We start from the raw sequence: 18,922 nt of genomic DNA on the forward strand, positions 1-18,922 counted from the left end.
GACGGTTGGTGGAGGGTTTGGTGCTGTTGGTGCTTCTAGGTGCAAGTCCTACCTCATGACCGCCTACGAACACACTGAAGGAGCGAAAGAAACCCAAAGAAATCCAATAGAATTTTAACACCGCGGAAGGGATGGTGACGTGGAGGGTGGACCAAGGCAACGCTGCGCACCTTGAAAATCAAGCTCTGAGCGGATACGTCTCTCGTGTTCCCTCCCTTTCTTTCATCTTTTCGCGCCTCTTGTGCACCAACTGGCATTGCTGCTCACCGTTTTACCTGAACGCTCTTTCCACGAACACCGAGCATCACTGCAGCGGGTGCGAGCGTTGCTTTTTCGTTTGCCAGAGGTTCTTTTCATGGGCGAGTGTGCATGTGTGTCTCTCCTTGCCCATCTCCCTCGTCCTCTTCCGCTCCACATGCCCACACACGCGCACAGACGTCTGTGCGCGTGTGTAAATCTTAGTCACGTTCATTCTCTCCTTTTATCTTTTCTGCCGACTGCACATTGGACCTCCGCGTTCTTGCTCTCGTATGCGGTGTACAGGCTGCACCGACGCTCCTTCACCTACGCGATCTTCACCGCCACCTCACTAGCTTAGTGCCATACAGACACACCGATACACACGCATCCCCTCATCTTCAACGAGCACAAGGAGAGCGAGTGTGAGACCGAAAAACAAGCAAGCAACGGAAAAGAGACTGTAGAGGAGAGAGAGCACGATCGCCACACACGGAGAGGGCAAAGCAGGAGCATATCACGGTGACAGAGAGGGTCATCCTTGCAAGTGCCGCCACGAGTTACGAGCCTCGAGTCGCCGTCATCTATCACTCCGTGTAAGCGTGTGTGCCCATGTAGGCGTGTAGTTCTGTGCTTGGCCGACGCTTGGCTACCAAAAGCCCCTTCTGCCTTTTCTCTTCGCGTCTCTTTTCTGCCAGTGTGGGTCGCAACGTGCATCTCTCTCACTGGGCGTGTTGTAGCTGCGCGCGTCTCTCACCACCTTTCGCTGTCTACCTTGGCAGGTCTGTGAGCGGAATTACGACCAATACTCTTTTCCTTCGCTCTCGCTCCATCTAGAGTGTGTGCCAGCCATGTCGTCTCGCTCGTCACACTACAGCGCCAAGTCGCTCTCCTCCTCAGCGGGGGAGTCGATGGTGACGAGCCACAGCACTGGGTCCTCGAGCCGCCACCGTCGCACTGGCACCGTCGGTATTCATGAGTCACGCGCGCCACCCATGAAAATGACCGCGGCAGAGCGCCTGCAGCACGTCCGAAACTCCATTACGCGGCTCAAGTACGTTTGTGAGAGGCAACACCACACCGCCGCGCTTGATCAGGCGGCTGAGGCCTCCGTCATGTTGTTCTTCGAACGGCTCCGCAAGAAGCTGCCGAGGATCGAGTTCAGCCGTAGCCATATCGGTACCCCAGAGACCGGCGGCCCGCGACATCTGCAGTACATTCTGAAAGAGGTGAGGCAACTCATGAGTACAGCGCAGGAGCTGGTGCGCGACACCGCGAACGCCTCCGCGACGGCTACTGCCATTTATGAGGGCATGCAGCACCATCATGTGCAGGAGGCCATGGCGGAGCTGGAGGAGCTGTCCGTCCTCCTGGCAGAGCACCCCAACGAGCAGCCGAGTCGCGTTAACATCGATCTCTTGGCGGACCTTGTCGCGCTCCACATCGACGAGTTCGACGCCTTCATGGCGCTGCGCGTCGAGGCGTTCGTGAAGGAAATGCAAAACGAGGGCGCCTTCTTCACCGGCCCGGTCATGACGGATGCCTCTCAGAAGGCTACACCGATCGGCGTGTGCTCAGCGGTGCTTCTGGACGTCGCGGTCGGCGTGCGGCCAGGGCACTCCGCTAGCATTGTGCTCGACCATGCGCGGCATAACATCAAAAAGGTTGAGAACCGTCTGCATGCTGCAGACATTGCGCTGCAAGACTGCCAGCCAGTAGGCGAGGCTGCGGCTGTAGAGCAGCAAAGAGAGCAGGCGGAGGTGCAGCGTCGCGAGTTCACGATCATGAAGGAGCGCATCAGTTATGCCCTTCGCGAGTTGGACTGCGTTCAGCAAACATGGCGGGAGGAGGAGCAGAGCATCTTCACTCGTGCCACCTCCGGTAGCCACGACCTGGTGGTGCTTATGCAGACAAAACACCTGCGCGAGGCGGAGGTGGTCGAGGAGGTACAGCTGCTGCACGACAAGACAATTCACGCTTGTCTGCCCTTCGCCACCCCGCAGTATCACCGCCGCTACGGCGAGACGTACGGCCAGCCTTGCCACATCCGCCTCGGCTTCCACTTCCTGCCGGACGAGAACACTGCAGCCGAGCTGGCCGCCGCTTCTGGATCGACCAGCGCCGCAGCGCCGTCCTCGCTCATACTGCGTACCCTCTCCACGGAGTACTTTGCGCTGATGCGTCAGCTGCGCGTCGCTCCTGCCGACTACGACACCTACGACTACCTTGTGCCGAGCAAGGAGCAGTTCTGGGTGAACTTTGCGAGCTTCCCGGAGATGGTGAAGGGAGCTCGCTGCGCGCTGCGTAACGTCGACGCCCGCCTCGACCACTTTCGCGCGCTGGAGGAGCAGAAGGAGGTGGGCGGCTACTTCATCATGAACGGCGGTGAGCGCATTCTGCGTGCGTTGCTCATGCAGCGCTGCAATGTTCCCATCAATATCTTCCGTGAGCGGTTCGCCACCCAGGGTCCACACTTCTCCGCCAAGGCCGTCGTCATTCGCTGCAAGCGGCCAAGCGGACTGACGGCGCAGAACTACTTCTACTACACCACTCAGGGAGAGGTGATCTTCTCGTTTGCGCGAAAGGTGGTGTGGCATCTGCCGGTGCCGCTGCTTCTCAGCGCTATGAGTACGCAGAGCGTGTCGGCGGTGGAGCTGCAGCGGCTGCTGACAATTGGCATGCCAGAGGGCAGCCACGCTGCCCGTGTCGAGGCGCTCCTCCAGCACCACCGCGGCAAGCCCTACGGTGATCTGCGGCACTTTACCGACTACATCACCGTTCTTGGACGCATGTACCGAGAGTACCACCAGAACTCATCTACGTTTCACTTTCTGCCGCTCTACGCGAAGGGCTCGACGTGCCAGCACGACGCGTGGTATGGCATGTTCATGCTGCGGCGCCACATTCTGCCGCACCTCAACAGCTGTGATGCGGCCACGCCGGATCTTGCCCCCGGCGCCACTGCGCAGATGCTGGTGGCGTGGCTGTCACCGGCGCTTCTTGCAGAGCTGGACCGCAAGTTCGACGCGATGATCGCCATCACTCGGCAGCTGTATCTCTTCATCGACGGCGCTGTCGAGCATCAGGGTAACGACGTTCCGGCTTATCAGGAACTCTTCACCGTTTCGCAGGTGCTAATGGGTGCCTTCGAGGTGTGTCTGAACCGATACATGCGTGGCTTTGTCTACCGCCTCGCACGCCATCTGCCTGCAGCACTCTTTCATCGCATCCTTTCCCTGCGCACTCTGCCTCCCGTCGACGCCGAGGATATCGTGCGGCAGGTGCGTCAATTTGCAGAATTTTGTGGCCGGCACGGCGGCAGTGACCCGCTCGATCAGCTTCGTCGTCTGCTTGTGACAGGCAACCTCAACCTCGACCGAGAAGAGGACTTCTACTGCCCGCAGACGTCTGGCTGGGTGGTCATGGCGGAGCACCTGAACTTCTACCGCTTTTTTGAGCAGCTGCGCTGCGTGCACCGTGGCAAGACGATCGCCGACATGCGCTCGAGCGAGGTGCGTAAGTATCCGTGTGAGGCGTACGGCTTTATCTGCATGGTGCAAAGCCCCGACGGCGAGGACTGCGGTGTGCTGAATCACCTGAGCATCTCGATGATCTCGTCAAACTCACCAGATGTGGCTATGACAGCGCAGCTGCGGGAGATGGTATGCAAGGCGGTGCCGAACGTACGCAGTCGCGCGACGCGCAGCTCGGTGGTGGATCAGCTTTGTGAGACAGTGCCGGTGTGGATGGAGGGCGAGTTGCTCGGCTACCTGAGCCCGACGGACGCTATGAAGGCTGCAGCAACGCTTCGCCAGCTCAAGGCACTCACGCTGCGCTCGCAGGTGCACGTGAGCGGCATCGTACGCCGCAAGGATGCGTCGCCCCTGCACACGCTGGAGGTGGTGTACGTGGCACCAGGGAGCAGGGACCCGGCGGGGTTGTACGTCTTCTACGACTGCGGCCGTCTCATGCGCCCTGTGCAGCTGCTGGAGTCGTCAGTGCGCACAGGTGCGACTCACCTCCCCTTCCCGCTTGTGTTCATTGGGACCTGGGAGCAGAGCTGGGCGGATGTCGCCGCCGTCCCAAGCGACCCCCTCGACGCCGTTGTACAGCTGAACCGCAAGTATGAGTACATGGAGCAGAACGGCACCAACTTCATTTCCCTCACCTCAGCGACCATCCCCTTCTTCGAGCACAACTGTTCGCCGCGCAACCTGTTCCAGTGCGGCCTTAGCAAGCAGTCCTCTGGAACGCAACTGCAGGCTCTGGCGTGGCGCAAGGAGGCGAAGCTGTTCCGCACCTACTGCCCGCAGCGCTACATCAGTCGTACCCTTCCCATGGACTACTACGGCCTCGACGACGTGAACCTCGGCGTCAACGCCGTGATCGCCATTCTCGCATACACCGGCTATGACATGGATGACGCCGTCATCATCAACACCACCACCACCCAGCGCGGTATGCTGACGGCTGGCGTCACGGTCGCCAAGATTGTGACCGCAGCCGGCAGAGGCTCCGACAAGGACGACGTCTTTGTGTTTCACAACTTGCTCTCCACGGGCGAGCGATTCACTGCCCAGTTGGAGGCTAATGGGCTGCCGCCGAAGCGCGTGAACGCGAGCCTAGAAGCCTTTTCCTTTGACCGAGACCACAAGTACCCTGGACTTCGGGACAACAGCGACGTGTACTGCTGCGCTAAGCGGGTGGAGCGGGTGGACCCGTTCACGAACAAGTCTATCTACGAGTACACGCGCCACCACGCCACTAAGTGGCGCCACTTCGACAAGGGCGAGGATGCGTGGGTCCAGCAGGTGATTCCGCTCGTGTACAGCGGGCCGGATCCGACGTCCGTACTCATGATCTTCCGCATCCCGCGCCCACCGACCGTAGGTGACAAGTTCTCATCCCGCCATGGCCAGAAGGGTACGCTACCGCTGCACATCAGCTCTCACGACCTGCCCTTCTCCACGACGAGCGGCATAACGCCAGACGTCATCATCAACCCTCACGCCTTTCCGTCGCGCATGACGGTCGGCATGATGCTGGAGATCATGACCGCGAAAGTCGGTGCCATCGAGGGCCGCTTCATCGATAACAGTGCGTGGTCAACGGTAGACGACCAGCCGCGAGTGGCGGAGTTGATCGGCGACGCGCTGGTCAAGGCGGGGTATAACCGCTACGGCCGCGAACACCTGATTGACGGTATCAGCGGGGAGGAGATGAAGGCGGACGTTTTCATGGGCATCTGCGGGTATCAGCGTCTGCGGCACATGGTCAGCGACAAGTGGCAAGCGCGGGCGCGTACGGACGCGCACACGTACCGAGCAGTGACCAAGACGGGGCAGCCGGTGAAGGGCCGCAAGCGCCATGGCGGTGTGCGAGTTGGGGAGATGGAGCGGGACGGCTTGCTGTCGCACGGTATTAGTGAGGTCGTCGTTGACCGCCTCCTGCACGTGTCGGACAAAACAAAGGCGTTCATCTGCCCTCGGTGCGGCAGTTTGCTCTCCCTCTACGAGCGTCACGCCACCGAGTACGGTACGTGGCGCACCTGCCGCTTTTGCGGCGCCGGCGCGGACGAGAGCACCGACTCGATCGCTATGGTGGAGATCCCACAGGTGCTGCGGCTGTGGGCGGCGGAGCTGACGAGCATTGGCATTCGCGTTGTGCTGAAGACGTCGGAGCACTCTGACTTTGTGTGAGAAAAGAAATCACGGGGATGAGGCCCCCCTATTTCTCTCTCCCTGTCTGTGCACATGGAGGTGGGTGGGTGGGTGGGTGGTGGTGGTGGATAATGCCGGCCTTTGATGATGGTTAGGTGAGGTCGTGCGCTTCTCTTTCCCTCTTCGTCGGTAGTGTCTGCCTGTGTATGCCTAAGCAGCCTCTGAGTGGCGCTTTACTTTCTCTTCTTTTTCCCCTTTGTAAAGGCGTTCTGTAAGTCGAGTTAATCAGTGCTGTTCTACGCTTTCTTCGTAATTTACCCACATGTGAAGGGGTAACAGACGCACAACACTCTCTCACGCACATATTCAGATGTGGACCTCGACGCGCGGTTGAAAAAAGGGGAACATGCGGAGCTGACAAAGCGGTGGGCAAAACGTGCCATGCACACCGGCCCGTGCACCTCATTGAAAGGGAGAGGACGGCGAGGGTGCAATGGTGCGTGAGGGTGTAGTGAAGGACGCTGCTGTACATCGGGGGAGAAGATGGATGGTCATCTTTTTTTTACCTTTGTGCCGGCACCGCACTCACCCCTCTTCGCTCCTAACTCCTCCATCTACGTCCGGCCGGCGGTCGTGCCACGCGTGGGACTCTTTGCGTTCCCATACATGCACACACGCGTGCCCCTGTTGTCGCCTTCATTTCTCTGCTTGGGCGGAGGGTGGACTAGGTTCTCTTGCCTCCCCTCCCTCCCCCACTGAGCATAGGCACCCTACCACGGTGGAAGGATCTCCTCTTGCTTTGCAATGCGCTAGTCCACGCAGTCCCTCAGTGCATGTTTTGCTGTCACCGCTCCCCCTCTCTCTGTCGATAATGTCTCTTTTCAGTACGCCTGCGCCAACGCACGTGCACACGTGACGACCTCCAGTCGACTCTTCACCCCGTACGCGATTTTCTGCTGCTCCAAAGGAAAGGAGAGAGACAGCAGAAGTGATGGAAGAGAGCAAAAAAAGCAGGGGGAAAGTAAACATAGCGTCGTGGACTTTGCGCACCATTGCGAAGGTATCGACTCCCTCGCTCCCACCTACGAGGCCCATGCACACGTGCTGATCCACACCACCGACGAGGATAAGCAGCCCAGGTGCAGAATCGTGGAGCGGTCCGCGTTTTTCCGTGTGCCATTGGTTGTGGTGGCGCGCCTTGAACCAACCCCCTCTCCTCAAAGGCGAAGCAAAGCGCACCCCTGCCATCAACTTAACTGCCTTATCGAACAGTACCCCTCCCCGCTTTCTCACGACCTCCTTCCCTGTATTGCTGGAGAACCTACGCTGCTTCGCTTGAACCCTATCGATCTTTGTGTTCGGTTTGCCTGTGGCTACTCGTCGTGATTGTTGACTTTGCTTTCGACGAGTGTGTGTTTGTGGGCGCATTTTTCATTTTTTAATTTCTGCGGAGAGCGACGTTTGCGTCTGTTCTGCCGCTCGTTCTGTCCTTGTCGGCCTTTTCCTTTTGTGCACGCGTGTGTGTGTGTGTGTGTGTGTGTGTGTCTGTCTGTCTGTGTCTGTCTTTGCGGGAGTGGCAGCCGCAAACGAGGAACACTCAACGCCACAACGTACACACATACACACACGCACAGATCTCTGCCGTCCTTTTCTTCTCTCCCTCCGCGTACTCACTTTTTCCGCTTTGCTTTGCTGGCGGCTCTAAAGCCCAAAAGACATCCCCGTTTGTCTTCACGGCTTCATCTCTGCAGCCCCACCCTGATCCCCCAGACACTCTAGAGGAGATAGCGGAGGAACGACTCTGAGAGTCGCGATCCGCGTCGCATTGTTGCCTCTGAGTGTATTTCACTGTGACGTCTGCCCAGGATTCTTCGAGGGCAATGTTGAATCGTCGGCGTAATACTGATCAGCGGCGCGGTCCCTCCTCTGCGGTTGCTCCATCTCCCGGCTCCGGCGGCGCCACCGCCGTCCCGGCCGCCATTCCAGGCTCGGCATCAGACGGTACTAGCTCTGCCCTTGTCACTGTCGCCGCCGGGTCTAGCAGCCACGCGCACGAGCTTCACTCGTCCAGAGCTCTGGATGAGGTAATCAGCGAGCGCGTGGCTGCATTCGCACCGTCAAACCTCCCGTCGCTGGTCAACGATGATACCATGGATGAAGCAAGTGGCGGGTTGGACACATTGGGGGATGTCACGCTGGTAAGGGCGACCACGCGCTACCGGGTGCGCATCACGCACGCCGTTCTGCTCATGTACCTCCACATTGGCAACGACCCGCCCGGCTTTCCCCGTGTGGAGCCGTGTGCGAAGATGGAGTGCTGGGTAGACCCGATGGTGGCGCACGTCGCCACAAGCGCATACCGCGGCAGCCGTGGCACTGGCGCCGTGGGTGGCAGCGATAGCATCGCCGAGGCTCTCGAGCGGCAGTACCGCACCGTTCTGCGTGACGAAGTATGCGTCATGCGGGTCGTGGAAGCAAGCCTGGAGGTCTCCAAGTTGGCGCTCGTGAATAGCCGTCGCATGGCCCGCGACGGCCGAATCTTAGTTCACTACAACGGCCACGGCATGCCACGCGCCACGGATCTGGGGGAGGTGTGGGTGTTTGATAAAGAGCGCACGCACTACGTCCCACTCAACATCACTGAGATTGCGGAGCTGGTTGAAGCACCGGCTATCTACGTCTTCGACTGCAACTCCGCCGGCTCTCTGCTGCAGCGTTGGTGCAGAGACCAGCTTCAGGAGAAGCGACCGCATGACTTGCTCATTTGTGCCTGCGGCCCTGGGGAGACTCTCCCACTGAGCCCAGCCCTGCCGGCGGATCTGCTGACGTCGTGCTTGACGACGCCGCTACGGATGGCGCTGGAGTGGTATATTGGCTTCTCCTTTCACGCGGTGCTGCTGCCGCATGTGACAGCGGACATGATTCGTAACATTCCTGGTGACTACAACGACCGCAAGTCACCACGCGGTGAGCTTAACTGGATTCTGAACGCTGTGACAGACACAATCGCGTGGTGCACCTTGCCGCCAGCACAGTTCCACTACCTGTTCCGCCAAAGCACTGCCGTCAAGGGCATCTTTCGCAACTGCATCCTAGCGGACCGACTGCTGCGTGAGTCCGGCTGCACCCCGATGACGTACCCAGCCCTCTCCCAGGAGGCACACCTACACCCCATGTGGGAACTATGGGAGTACGTGGTGGACAAGTGCGTGAGCCAGTTGCCGCGCTTGTTCGCCGCCACAGATGGGGTCCCTACCGCATATGAGCCGTCGACATTCTTCGATGACCAGCTCACGGCCTTTGAGGTGTGGGTGGAGTCAGGTGATATGGCAGAAGTCCCAGAGCAGCTGCCGTGCGTGCTCCTCGCGCTTACCCAGGTGCAGTACCGCGTGCGGGCTTTCACGCTGCTAGCGAAGTACCTTGACTCGGGCCGCACAGCCGGCAAGCGTGCGATCCTGTGCGGCATACTGCCGTACATGAGCAAGCTCGTCACACAGGCGCCAGAGGTGTTTCTCATTGTGGCGGTCTTGTGGATGCAGGTCGTTCGCGCCGACCCGGTGGAGGGATGCAACGAGATGCAGAAATGCCAGTGCGAGAAGTACCTCATCAGCCTGCTCAAGCTGGAGGAGGCCTCCACGTCGATTGAGTACGTTGAGTACGGCCAGATGGTGAACTACGTGCGGGGGGAGTCGCCGCAGCTGCCCAGCCCAAGTTTTTCGCCAACGAGCACCACCGCGGCACCACGGCAGAAGCGCCCCGACTCTCAGCCCCGCTTGCAGGCCTGGGCGAGCACCGCGAGCCTCGATGGCGCAGCCGAGCAGCCACTGCAGCCGATGCAGCCGATGAGCTCCTTGCTTGCTGAGGCACCGCCGCGGTCTGCGCCGCCTGGCCAGGTCGCGGCGAAGCTGAATAGCGTCGCGAGTCATCTCGTTCATCCAGGGCACACTGTGTACTTCCTGATGAAAGACGTAAACCTTTCCCGGTGCAAGAGCATGTCGTGCTACGTACTGTGCCAGTTTCTGCAGCGTGGCGAGCGGCAGTGCATCCTGTCGTGGAACAACCGCCTCCTCAATGCCGCCTTTCCGTGCTTGTCCTCGACGAACGCCGAGCTGCGGTCTTGGGCGTGCTTGGTGCTGTCGCGTCTTTTTCTCGGTCTGCGACACGCCAAAAAATTCGCCTCGAAGGAGTGTGCCTCGCGCCTGGACCTGTTCACGCGGCTGCTGCAGGACCGCTCCCCGGTGGTGCGGAGTTCCTGCGTCACCCTTCTCGCCAGCATCGTTGGCGTGCGGGTCGACTTTCTGCCGCACGAGCAGCAGGTGCGTCGTCTGCATATGGAGAAGTCCTTGTTGATCAAGCTGCGCGAGTACGTCTTCGACGCGAGCATGAACGTCCGCGAAGAGCTCATCTTTTTCTGTTGTGAGGTGCTGCACGCCTACCGCAGCGTCCTGTCTCCCGCACACCGTGAGAAGATCTCCGAGTACGTACTGGAGGTGGGCCAGCAGGGGAGCCAGTGGGCGCTGGAGGAGGCCGAGGTTGGTGTCAAGTCGCAACTCAACGTTGCCCGCCCCACCGTTAACGCGCTGTTCGACGACACAGTTGTATTCGAGACGTCTTTTCTGACAGCGGATGATCCGCTGCCTCCGACGCGCGAACTCGAGGCGAGCAAGCTCTCGCCAGCCGCTCTGCAGATCGTGGAGGGCTTGCTGCACGACGCAGCGCTGGTGCTATGCATGCTCTATGCGAACTGCGACAGTGTGCTGGTGAACAAGGCGCTGCGCTGCCTCGCCACTGGCGTGCCACCGCAGTCCCAGCGCTTCGCCTCGGAGGCGCTGCGCACAATGTCGCGCGTGACCTCTGCCGAGTCGGCTGAGTACTGGTCCGAGGCAGATCGCACGCGCGCCACGTGGAACACCGACATCATGAGGCAGCTGGTGCTCGACATGCGGGACCGTAAGCTGGAGCCGCATCGCCGCTATACATCTGCCGGGAGCAGCCCTTTGTTCTCGCAGAACCCCAACTGGCACGTCACCACAAGCGGCAACGGCGCCGCCTCGGCGGCATCCTTATTGGCGTCCCGGAAGAACACCGAGGCGGAGCGGCACCTCGTGCTGCGCAGCGCGGTGCGTCCGGACGCGGTCGCGTGCACCGCCTTCCGCGCTCTCGAGGCGTCGATGGTGGTTGCAACGAAGGACCAACGCATCTGGTATGTCTCGTACGACAACTATGATTCGCAACAGGAGCTGCACAGCTTTGCCGTGCAGTTGTCGGGGCCGTTGCATGACGTGCATATAATCAACGACCTTTCAGAGCAGTCAGGTCTACTGCTGGTCGACAAACGCGGTGGCTTCACACTGATGAAGGGGTGCTGGGACCCGAACTCGGTGCCCACCGGGGCAGCCGTCTTCTCCGCCTGCCCGCCGCCGCCGGCGAACCGCTGGCTGGATCTGAAGTCGACGTACCGAAGCAGTGCAGCGGTGCTCTTCTACGGCGGTCCCATTGCGACAGACGGTGGCACGGCGATTCACATGATGTCGCTCGCCGAGGAGCAAGTGGTGCAGCGACTGAGCGTGTCGGGGAATCCTGTTCTGACGAGCCTCGAGACGCACACGACTCAGCGCGCGCTGCTGGCGGGCTTCTCAGACGGCGTTGTCCGCTACTACGACGACCGTCAGCGACAGGGTCAGATGGGTGCGGTGGGTATGGTGAGCTGTCGCGCTCCCGCTATGGCATTGACGGCACCTATGGAGGCGGTAGTCGGTGCCGGGCCTGTGGCGACCAACACCGGCTTTGCCATCGCTGCGGCTACTCGCAGCTGCTTCTTTATCTTCGATTCGCGCAAGCTGAGTGAACCGCAGCTGTGTGTGACCAACCAGGATCTCTACTATGGCCGCGGCGGACTGGAGCGGGCATTGCTCGACAACGGCAGTATTGACACCGATGCCGCGGCCACCTCACTGTCGCTGTCGTTGCCCACCACTAGCACCATCCACGCTCCCGGTCCCCCACCGGCTCCGCGTATCATGCGCTGTTCTGTCGGCATCCACACTGGGCTGGTGGGGCTGTGCTTCCAGAACAACACGTACGCTGCCTTCAACACGAAGGGGCTGATCTTGAACGAGTACCCGCTGACGGTGATGATGGGCGGCGCCGGGGAGTCGACCTTGTCACAGCAGCACCAGCAGCAGCAAGGACAACATGCCTCGTGCCTGCCAATTTTGCCCGGCAGCTGCGTGGCGCACCCTCTGCGTCCTCTCATGTCGTTTGGTGGTGAGCTTATGTTTCTGCAGTTGTAGCTACCCCTCCTGTCGTTGTGTTACTCATCATCTACGGTGGCCCCCTCTCATACACATGTCTACAACTGTGTGGTGTGTGCACACGCTGTCTTTCTTTCTCTTGTCTTGATCTCCACTGCACACGGCTAAAACTGCAGTAAAGACAACCGCAGCAGTCGCAGGGGCCGCTCAGTTTCGACTGCAAACATACAGAGAGGGAGTAGAAGCACAAGTCGGGTTCGCACCCACCTGCTCCTCGCTTTCTTCATCTCTCGACTGCTTAGTGATGTACCACAGCCCGCACACTCTCACATGCGTATCGTGCCCGCTGAGAACCGACGTGGGCTGGGGGAGGGGGGGGGAGGGGTGCGGTGAGAGACATCAGTTGCGCCTCCGCCTCTTCGGTTCCCTGCAACTTCATCCCCTTCTCTCCTTTTCCCGTCCACACCTTCCACGCCAATCTACCTCCTTTCCTGTCTCCTCCCCGGCCCCGACGCACTGTTCGTGGGCTCGCCTCGCTTTCTGTTTGTTTGCTTTTCGAATAGCCGAAGGAAGAAGAGAAGAAAAGAGACCCCCCCCCCCCCCCCCCCCCCCCGCAAATAATATCCATCGCCTTCCTCAGCCTTCTCCTGCAGTCAGCTTCTACACCGCCATTACGCGCCACGGAATCTGTGGATGCGCGGTGTCAAACACGTCTTTCGCGTCAAGCGAGAGAGGGTGGGAGGCAGAAGTGAAAAGGTAAAGTGTGCGTCGGTGCCCATGAAGGCAGCGTAGCGCACCGGCTTTGTGCTGCTTCTCTTTTCGTCTCTTCTCCTCTCTACTCGGTCAAGTACATGGCGAAGCGGGCCGGAGGTGGGGGTGGTCGGCCGTTTTCCGGAGTGGACAAAACTGCTTCACTGCCTGTGCTTCTTCGCAGGGAGAAGTCGTGGCAGGCACAACTCCAAGGAAGACCCACTGTCTTGTACCAACCACCGTTGATCTCTTCCTCTTTTCGACGTTGAGCGCTCACTCGCTCCGCTTGTCGCACCTCCGTCTCCCCCCCCCCCCTGCTGCTCCCCCTCCACCCCCCCCTTTTTTGCGTCTCTGCTCACAGGCCTGCTTCCTTTCCAGCAGGCACACAGGCGCCGCTGCAGTCTTCGCAGCACCACTCTGCCACGAGCCCCCTTTCTCTCTCTTCATCCTTTTTCTGTTTGTCCCTCTTCTCGCGTGCTTTTGTGCTCGTGTTCACCACCACCGCACGCCCTTCTGCGCGAATCGCGGGCCTGCCACACTCACCACCGCCTCCAGAGGAGGAAGAGGTCAGAGGCCCGCTGGATGGGCTGGACTCGCCCCACAACCCACGAAGCACCCCGCCGCCGTGGCGGTGAATCGTGCCGGGCGGGCCTGGTGACCAACGGAGGCGGGCCAGGTGTCTTTGGTCGTGCAGGTTGGCGGTGCTACCCGTCACGCAGCATACATGTCACTGCTCACTGCTACGATGGGACTCCTGAATCAATGGAGTCCCGGAGTACTTCCTTCTCACGTGCTGGGCTGACATGTGCCGCCGTTGGCGTCTTCTCTCGACTTGCTTGGTAGTGACGGCAACGGTCCCGCCGCGGGCGCGGATGTGCAGCTCGACGTTCACCCTTGTGATCCCGCGAGCGCTATTGCGCTACCGCTTGGGCCACCGGCGGCTACGCCGTACTACAGCGTCGTTCTCCCGAACTGAATTGGGTGGCGAGCCAAGTCACTCGTGCGGCCGATCTTGGCAGATGAGGCCGGGGGAGGCACGTGACCGAGCTGCTAACACGACGGCCAACGCACCTCCCCTCCCGCGGCTCTTTCCCTGAGTGCGCCCTTGATCTGGTGTGCATTTCCATAGTCGCCAGACTCTGTACGCCGCGTCGTGTTGCCGCATTTTCACTCGACGTTTGCAGCGGTGTGCAGTGGCCATTCGCACCAACCTATCCTTTACCTACAGCACTGCACTACTGCAAAGTGAGGCAGCCAACGGCAGTGAGGCTGAGGAGGACGGCGCGGCGGTCTTCCGAGGCTTCTCCTGTGGTGTCTTCCAACGGGTTGAGCGTGTGGAGTGCTGCTACGTGCATGTGCATTTCTTTTCGCTTATCGACCTTCAGGCAGAGTTGTCGCGTGCACTGGAATCGAGTGGGTGTACATCATCCGGCTTCTAAAGAAGGAAAAGGCGGGGGGGGGGCCAGAGGAAGAGGGCCCCTCTTCCTTCGATCGCTCTCCTTTCTCTGGTGCCACCGACTCACTCATTGTTTGTTACTTGCCTTCTGCTTCTCACTCCTAAACACGCAAACACACACACACACACACACACACGCCATGCTCCACTCTTCGTGTGCCGTGCAATTTCCCTCCACCTCTCCTCTCTACCCTCTGCTACTGTCGCTCTTCTTAACCTCCCCCCTTTTGCCGTGCGGCGTTTGCACCTACCGCCCTCCCAGTTCAGCTCTGTCGCCACCGCCGTTTTATAGTGCGTGTGCGTTACTATCGCGGTCGCTTGTTTCGTTCCGCTTTGTACTCCCCTCGAATTTCGGTCCGCTTGATTCACCCGACGACACAGGCAACCACTCACCCACCCACACCCTCCACATCGAGACGTTTTCCCTTTCTCCCTCTGTTCTCCGACCCATCACGGTGCTGCGATGCCAATTCGCCGCGCCGCGTTGACCTCCGTGGAGGTGGTCCTCGCACGCGAGGCGTGCGAGCCGCTGCTATTGAGCGTGACAAATCGCCTTCTGCGCGGCGGTTTTGCCGGGTACGTCGAGTTCCGGCAGGCCTACGCGAAGGAATGCGAATGCGCTGTGGCGTCGTCTAATTCGATGTCCGCTGCGTCGTTCTCCGCCAGGGCTCGTCCACCGCCACCGGTGACGATGCGAGTAGCCGCAGGCTCTGCTGCAGCGGCAGGCACGACCGGGTTCTCCTCTTCACCTTCAGCACCAAAACAGCAGATTTCCTGCCGCCGAATCAACCCCGAAGGACTGAAGGTGGTCTTAGCACAGTCTGGCGTCCTCCTCACTCCGGAGAACCACGCGGCAATCCTCCTCGCCTACAGTGACCCGGTGGGCTTTGTGCTGGCCGACGATCTACTGGCGGCGCTAGATCCGTGCCGGCAAGCTCCGCTGGCTCTGGTGCAAGCCGTTTCAGAGGTGGTTTCGTCGACCTTTTTTGCAGCGTCACCGTTGCCGCGCATGGCTGTGACGACGGATAGTGTGCGCGATGCCCTCTCCGCTATCTTTGCTGTGGGGCTCTCGAGCGAGGAGGAGAACGCGGTGGATGCGCAAACGGCCGCAGCCCGGCTGTCTGCGCTGGTAGCGGCCCAGGCTGATGTACAGGCAACCTTCACACCGACTGTCTATGCCGGCGAGGGAGCGGTGCAGTGCGGCGACGTGGCGACATTCATTGTACTCATCCTCCAGCAGCACCCGTGCCTGGTGGAGATGATGCCGGAGCGGTGCAGCTCTGTCGCTGCTGTCCTGCAGCTGGTGCCGGCAAATTTTTCATTCAGTCGTGGCGCTGGCTCTGCAGCGGTCTCGGCAGACTCCGGCATTGACAGCACCGTTCTCTTTAGCATCCGCCACACGGGTTCGACGGCACGGCGCAAGTTTGAGCGGTACGAGGAGAACAAGGATCGTCGCGACGAGTGGATACGCGGCCGCGACGAGGCAGACGCACGTCCGATGTACATGCGCCACGCTGCTGGCTACGGTGGCCACTTACCTGAGTACCAGTACCACTTTGGCCGCACTTTCCACGTGATTGAAGAGGATCTGCCGCAGTTGACAAAGTCAAAGCCGCCCCTGGAGCCAGTGCCACCCGACTGGTATGGACCTGGCGTGGAGCTGAAGGGTAGCCGCATGAATGCGCATCACTACCGGTTTGCGTAGTGCTTACTCCCTCCTCACCTTCGTGCGACGCGAGAAAGAGAAAAGCCGAAGGAACGGGAGCTGTTTGCGGAGGCGAGGCGACGGTGTGCTGGCCCTACCTGCTGATCATCGCGGCGGCGATGTGCCAGCATAGCGCTACCATGGCGGCGAACTCTGGGACTAATTATTCTCCACACTCACGCACACACGGCTCATCTTCTCCCACCCTCTTCAGCCCTTTCTTTCCCCTACGCCGCGAATGGTGCAGATGTACAATACAGACAGGGCCACATGCAAAAACTGCTGTCTTCTCGGACGTAAGGCAGATCTTGTAGGGGGGGGGGGAGGGGCGGAGGGGGATGGCAACAGAGGATGGACGGGGAGACGGGTGCTGCAGGGAGCGATGTGTTTGTCTCGCTGCTCCATTCTACTCGGTCTTCCGTTTCTTTTTCCCTCTCCTTCCCCCCCCCTCTCTCCTCCCTCTCTTTTTTTCCACTTTCCCGCGTCACGCGCCTGGGGCAAGCCAAACGGAGGCAGGCGCGCGGAATCTCAAGAAAGCACATCTGCAGCAGACGCCGTATGCCTAGAGATGGAGTAAGCGGAAGGAGTGGTAGGCTGATGAGGAGGTGCATGCGGTGGCTGTTCCCTTTCCCTTCCTGTTCTTGTCTCCACAGTCCTCTCGTTCTCGCTTGGCCTACCCTTCTTGCCCTCAGCGCTCGAGGGGCTTGACTGTTGCCATGCACCGCAGGAGGCACGGGGGTTTTCCGCCCTTGGTGTCTCACCGTGAGTGTGCTGCGTCGCGTTTCCCTATCGTGTAGCCGACATTCACAGTGCGCATGGAAGGGATGGGGCGGGGGGGGGGTTGCGGGAGGGAATGCTCTGTACCGCCGCGTTATGTAGGTGCTCTTCGCTGGCGGGGGCCATTGTCACGCGCTCCCCATCTTCCACTTTCTACCTCGCTCCGGTGCTTCTCATTTTTCACAGTGACGCACCAACGCGTCGTTGAGACATCATCGCGTGCCCTTTGCTCTTCCTCTGTTATTCCGGAAGCGAAACATCATTACTCTTCTTGGCGCGCGGCGTATCAGCAAAGAAGAGGACGTCTGTGAACGCTTTTCTCATCTCTGTTTTTCGCCACTACACACGCCTGCGTGCGTGTGTGCTTTGATCTGCTGCCGCAGCACTAGTCGCAAGCACCGCTGTCTTTGGCCGCTTTCTTTTTCTTTCCTTCTCTGCGCGTCACATCGCTCGCCATGCATCCCAGTTCCGTGCGGTACGGCTCCATCTTCCACTCTCAGGGGGCGGCCGGTGACTGGTTCGGCCGCACCACCTCCTCTACCACCTGGCGAGGCGCCTTCACTTCCTTTGCCTTGTGCCTGTTCGGCATTGCCGTCATCAACCAGTTTTGCCGTGGAAACCCCATGGGGCGCTGTGAATACGAAAACGAGATCGTGATGCTGCTGCAACGATCGAGGGTGCCGCCACCGGACACCTACGGATTCGTTGACGCCAAGTCGGAGGAGGGCAGGCAGAGGCCGCCCCCTGTGCCTCAGCGTTGATGTGGGGGGGGGGGGGGAAGGGGGACGAACGAGAGTCTCCGAGGGATGAAGGTGGCGTCAACTGAGCAAGGCAGGTGCTCAGGAGAGTTAATTGTTGCTGTACCTACGGTGCTATCCTCTCCCCCCCCTTTCGCTCTCTTTGTCCGTGTTATGCGAGTTTGTGTCACTTCTCCTGCTTGATTCTTCTGCCGCTACCCAAGAGTGGGCGTGCTTGGCGGGGTGCGGTTCATCGGTGTATGTACGTGCTGGATTTGATTCGCTTAGACACAGAGGATACACCGCGAAGGGAAGCAGATGCGAAGAAAAGGAAGCGAAAGTGTAAGCAAAAACTATGCCATCTTGACGCAGGCGACGCTTCTCGCCTACTGCTCAAGGTCTTGCCGTGTTGCTGTTCTTGTCCATAGTGATGAGAGAGGGGTGATGCAGGCCAGTAGGAGGAGGGGGCGGACACGAGGGAGTGGAGGCGATGCTTGCTTGCGCTCTCTCTTCCTCCGTCTCTCTTTCTGCCTCCACAGCAAACATTTTTTTGCTGGGCTTCTGAAGCTCGTTTTTGCAGGAGATGCTCCTTGACATGTTTCCGCTCCAGCTGCCCTCCTACGTCCCCTTGGGCATGCTTTCCCCCTTTTCCATCCTTTCGTTTTCTGTTCTACCTCTCTAACATGGCGAACGATGATACTCCCGCTGCGGTGACGACACAAACTGACCACCTCCGCGTCGTGCACTCCTTTTTCCGCGTGTCGACTGAACGACTCATTTGCGTCGTCTTCGCATAGAACCCGTTAACGCCTGCTTTTTCCAAAAGTTACATCCCCCCCCCCTTTTCTTCCTTTTCCCTCTTCTCGAGATCCACATACGGCCACACACCCGCAGCCCATCGTGACATACTCACCGTCCTCATGTTCGTCTCCACGACTGCAAAGGTGGCGCCGAAGACGCTCAACCAGTGCCGTAACGTCTCATACATGGTGGTCGCGTGGCTCGGCTTCAACAAGGGCTTCCGTGAGAAGTCCGCCAACGATGCGGAGTGGGTCGCTCACCAGCAGCGGGTGCGTCAGGAAAACGTGGAGCGCTATCAGGCTGCCCAAGCCATGGCGAAGGCCAAGGAGGACGCTGAGCTCGAGAAGACCGTCCCGGCGATGGTGCCGGCGGATCTGCATGAGTTGTACAAGGACATGGAGAAGGCTGTGCACTAGAGGTTTCTGATGCCGCCTCGCAGGCAGTGCGTCGGTGATGGCGTAGTGGAGAAATAGCACGAGACCAATCAATCCCTTCACCTACCTATCTCGTTCTCTCCACCATCACCTCGTATCGATCAACCCCCC

The 18,922-nt window shown here is 59.9% G+C and overlaps 4 protein-coding genes across 4 annotated transcripts; all 4 read left to right on the forward strand.

The window, feature by feature from the left end:
• Positions 1 to 1,232: 1,232 nt before the first annotated feature.
• Positions 1,233 to 5,936, forward strand: LbrM_25_2130 (RNA polymerase I second largest subunit, putative; the record flags this gene model as incomplete). The annotated part of the gene is made up of 1 exon (XM_001565664.2): positions 1,233 to 5,936. One exon carries the CDS (start codon positions 1,233 to 1,235, stop codon positions 5,934 to 5,936), a length of 4,704 nt encoding a protein of 1,567 aa, XP_001565714.2.
• A 1,841-nt stretch (positions 5,937 to 7,777) lies between these two features.
• On the forward strand, positions 7,778 to 12,190 carry LbrM_25_2140 (hypothetical protein, conserved; the record flags this gene model as incomplete). Its single annotated transcript, XM_001565665.1, has 1 exon — positions 7,778 to 12,190. One exon carries the CDS (start codon positions 7,778 to 7,780, stop codon positions 12,188 to 12,190), a length of 4,413 nt encoding a protein of 1,470 aa, XP_001565715.1.
• A 2,630-nt stretch (positions 12,191 to 14,820) lies between these two features.
• On the forward strand, positions 14,821 to 16,062 carry LbrM_25_2150 (hypothetical protein, conserved; the record flags this gene model as incomplete). The annotated part of the gene is made up of 1 exon (XM_001565666.1): positions 14,821 to 16,062. One exon carries the CDS (start codon positions 14,821 to 14,823, stop codon positions 16,060 to 16,062), a length of 1,242 nt encoding a protein of 413 aa, XP_001565716.1.
• Positions 16,063 to 18,496: 2,434 nt separating this feature from the next.
• On the forward strand, positions 18,497 to 18,793 carry LbrM_25_2160 (hypothetical protein, conserved; the record flags this gene model as incomplete). The annotated part of the gene is made up of 1 exon (XM_001565667.1): positions 18,497 to 18,793. The coding sequence occupies one exon, from the start codon at positions 18,497 to 18,499 to the stop codon at positions 18,791 to 18,793; it is 297 nt and encodes a 98-aa protein (XP_001565717.1).
• Between the last annotated feature and the right edge of the window lie 129 nt (positions 18,794 to 18,922).

Source organism: Leishmania braziliensis, contig 36 (genome assembly GCF_000002845.2).
Source record: "Leishmania braziliensis MHOM/BR/75/M2904 WGS CADA00000000 data, contig 36, whole genome shotgun sequence".
NCBI lineage: Eukaryota > Euglenozoa > Kinetoplastea > Trypanosomatida > Trypanosomatidae > Leishmania > Leishmania braziliensis.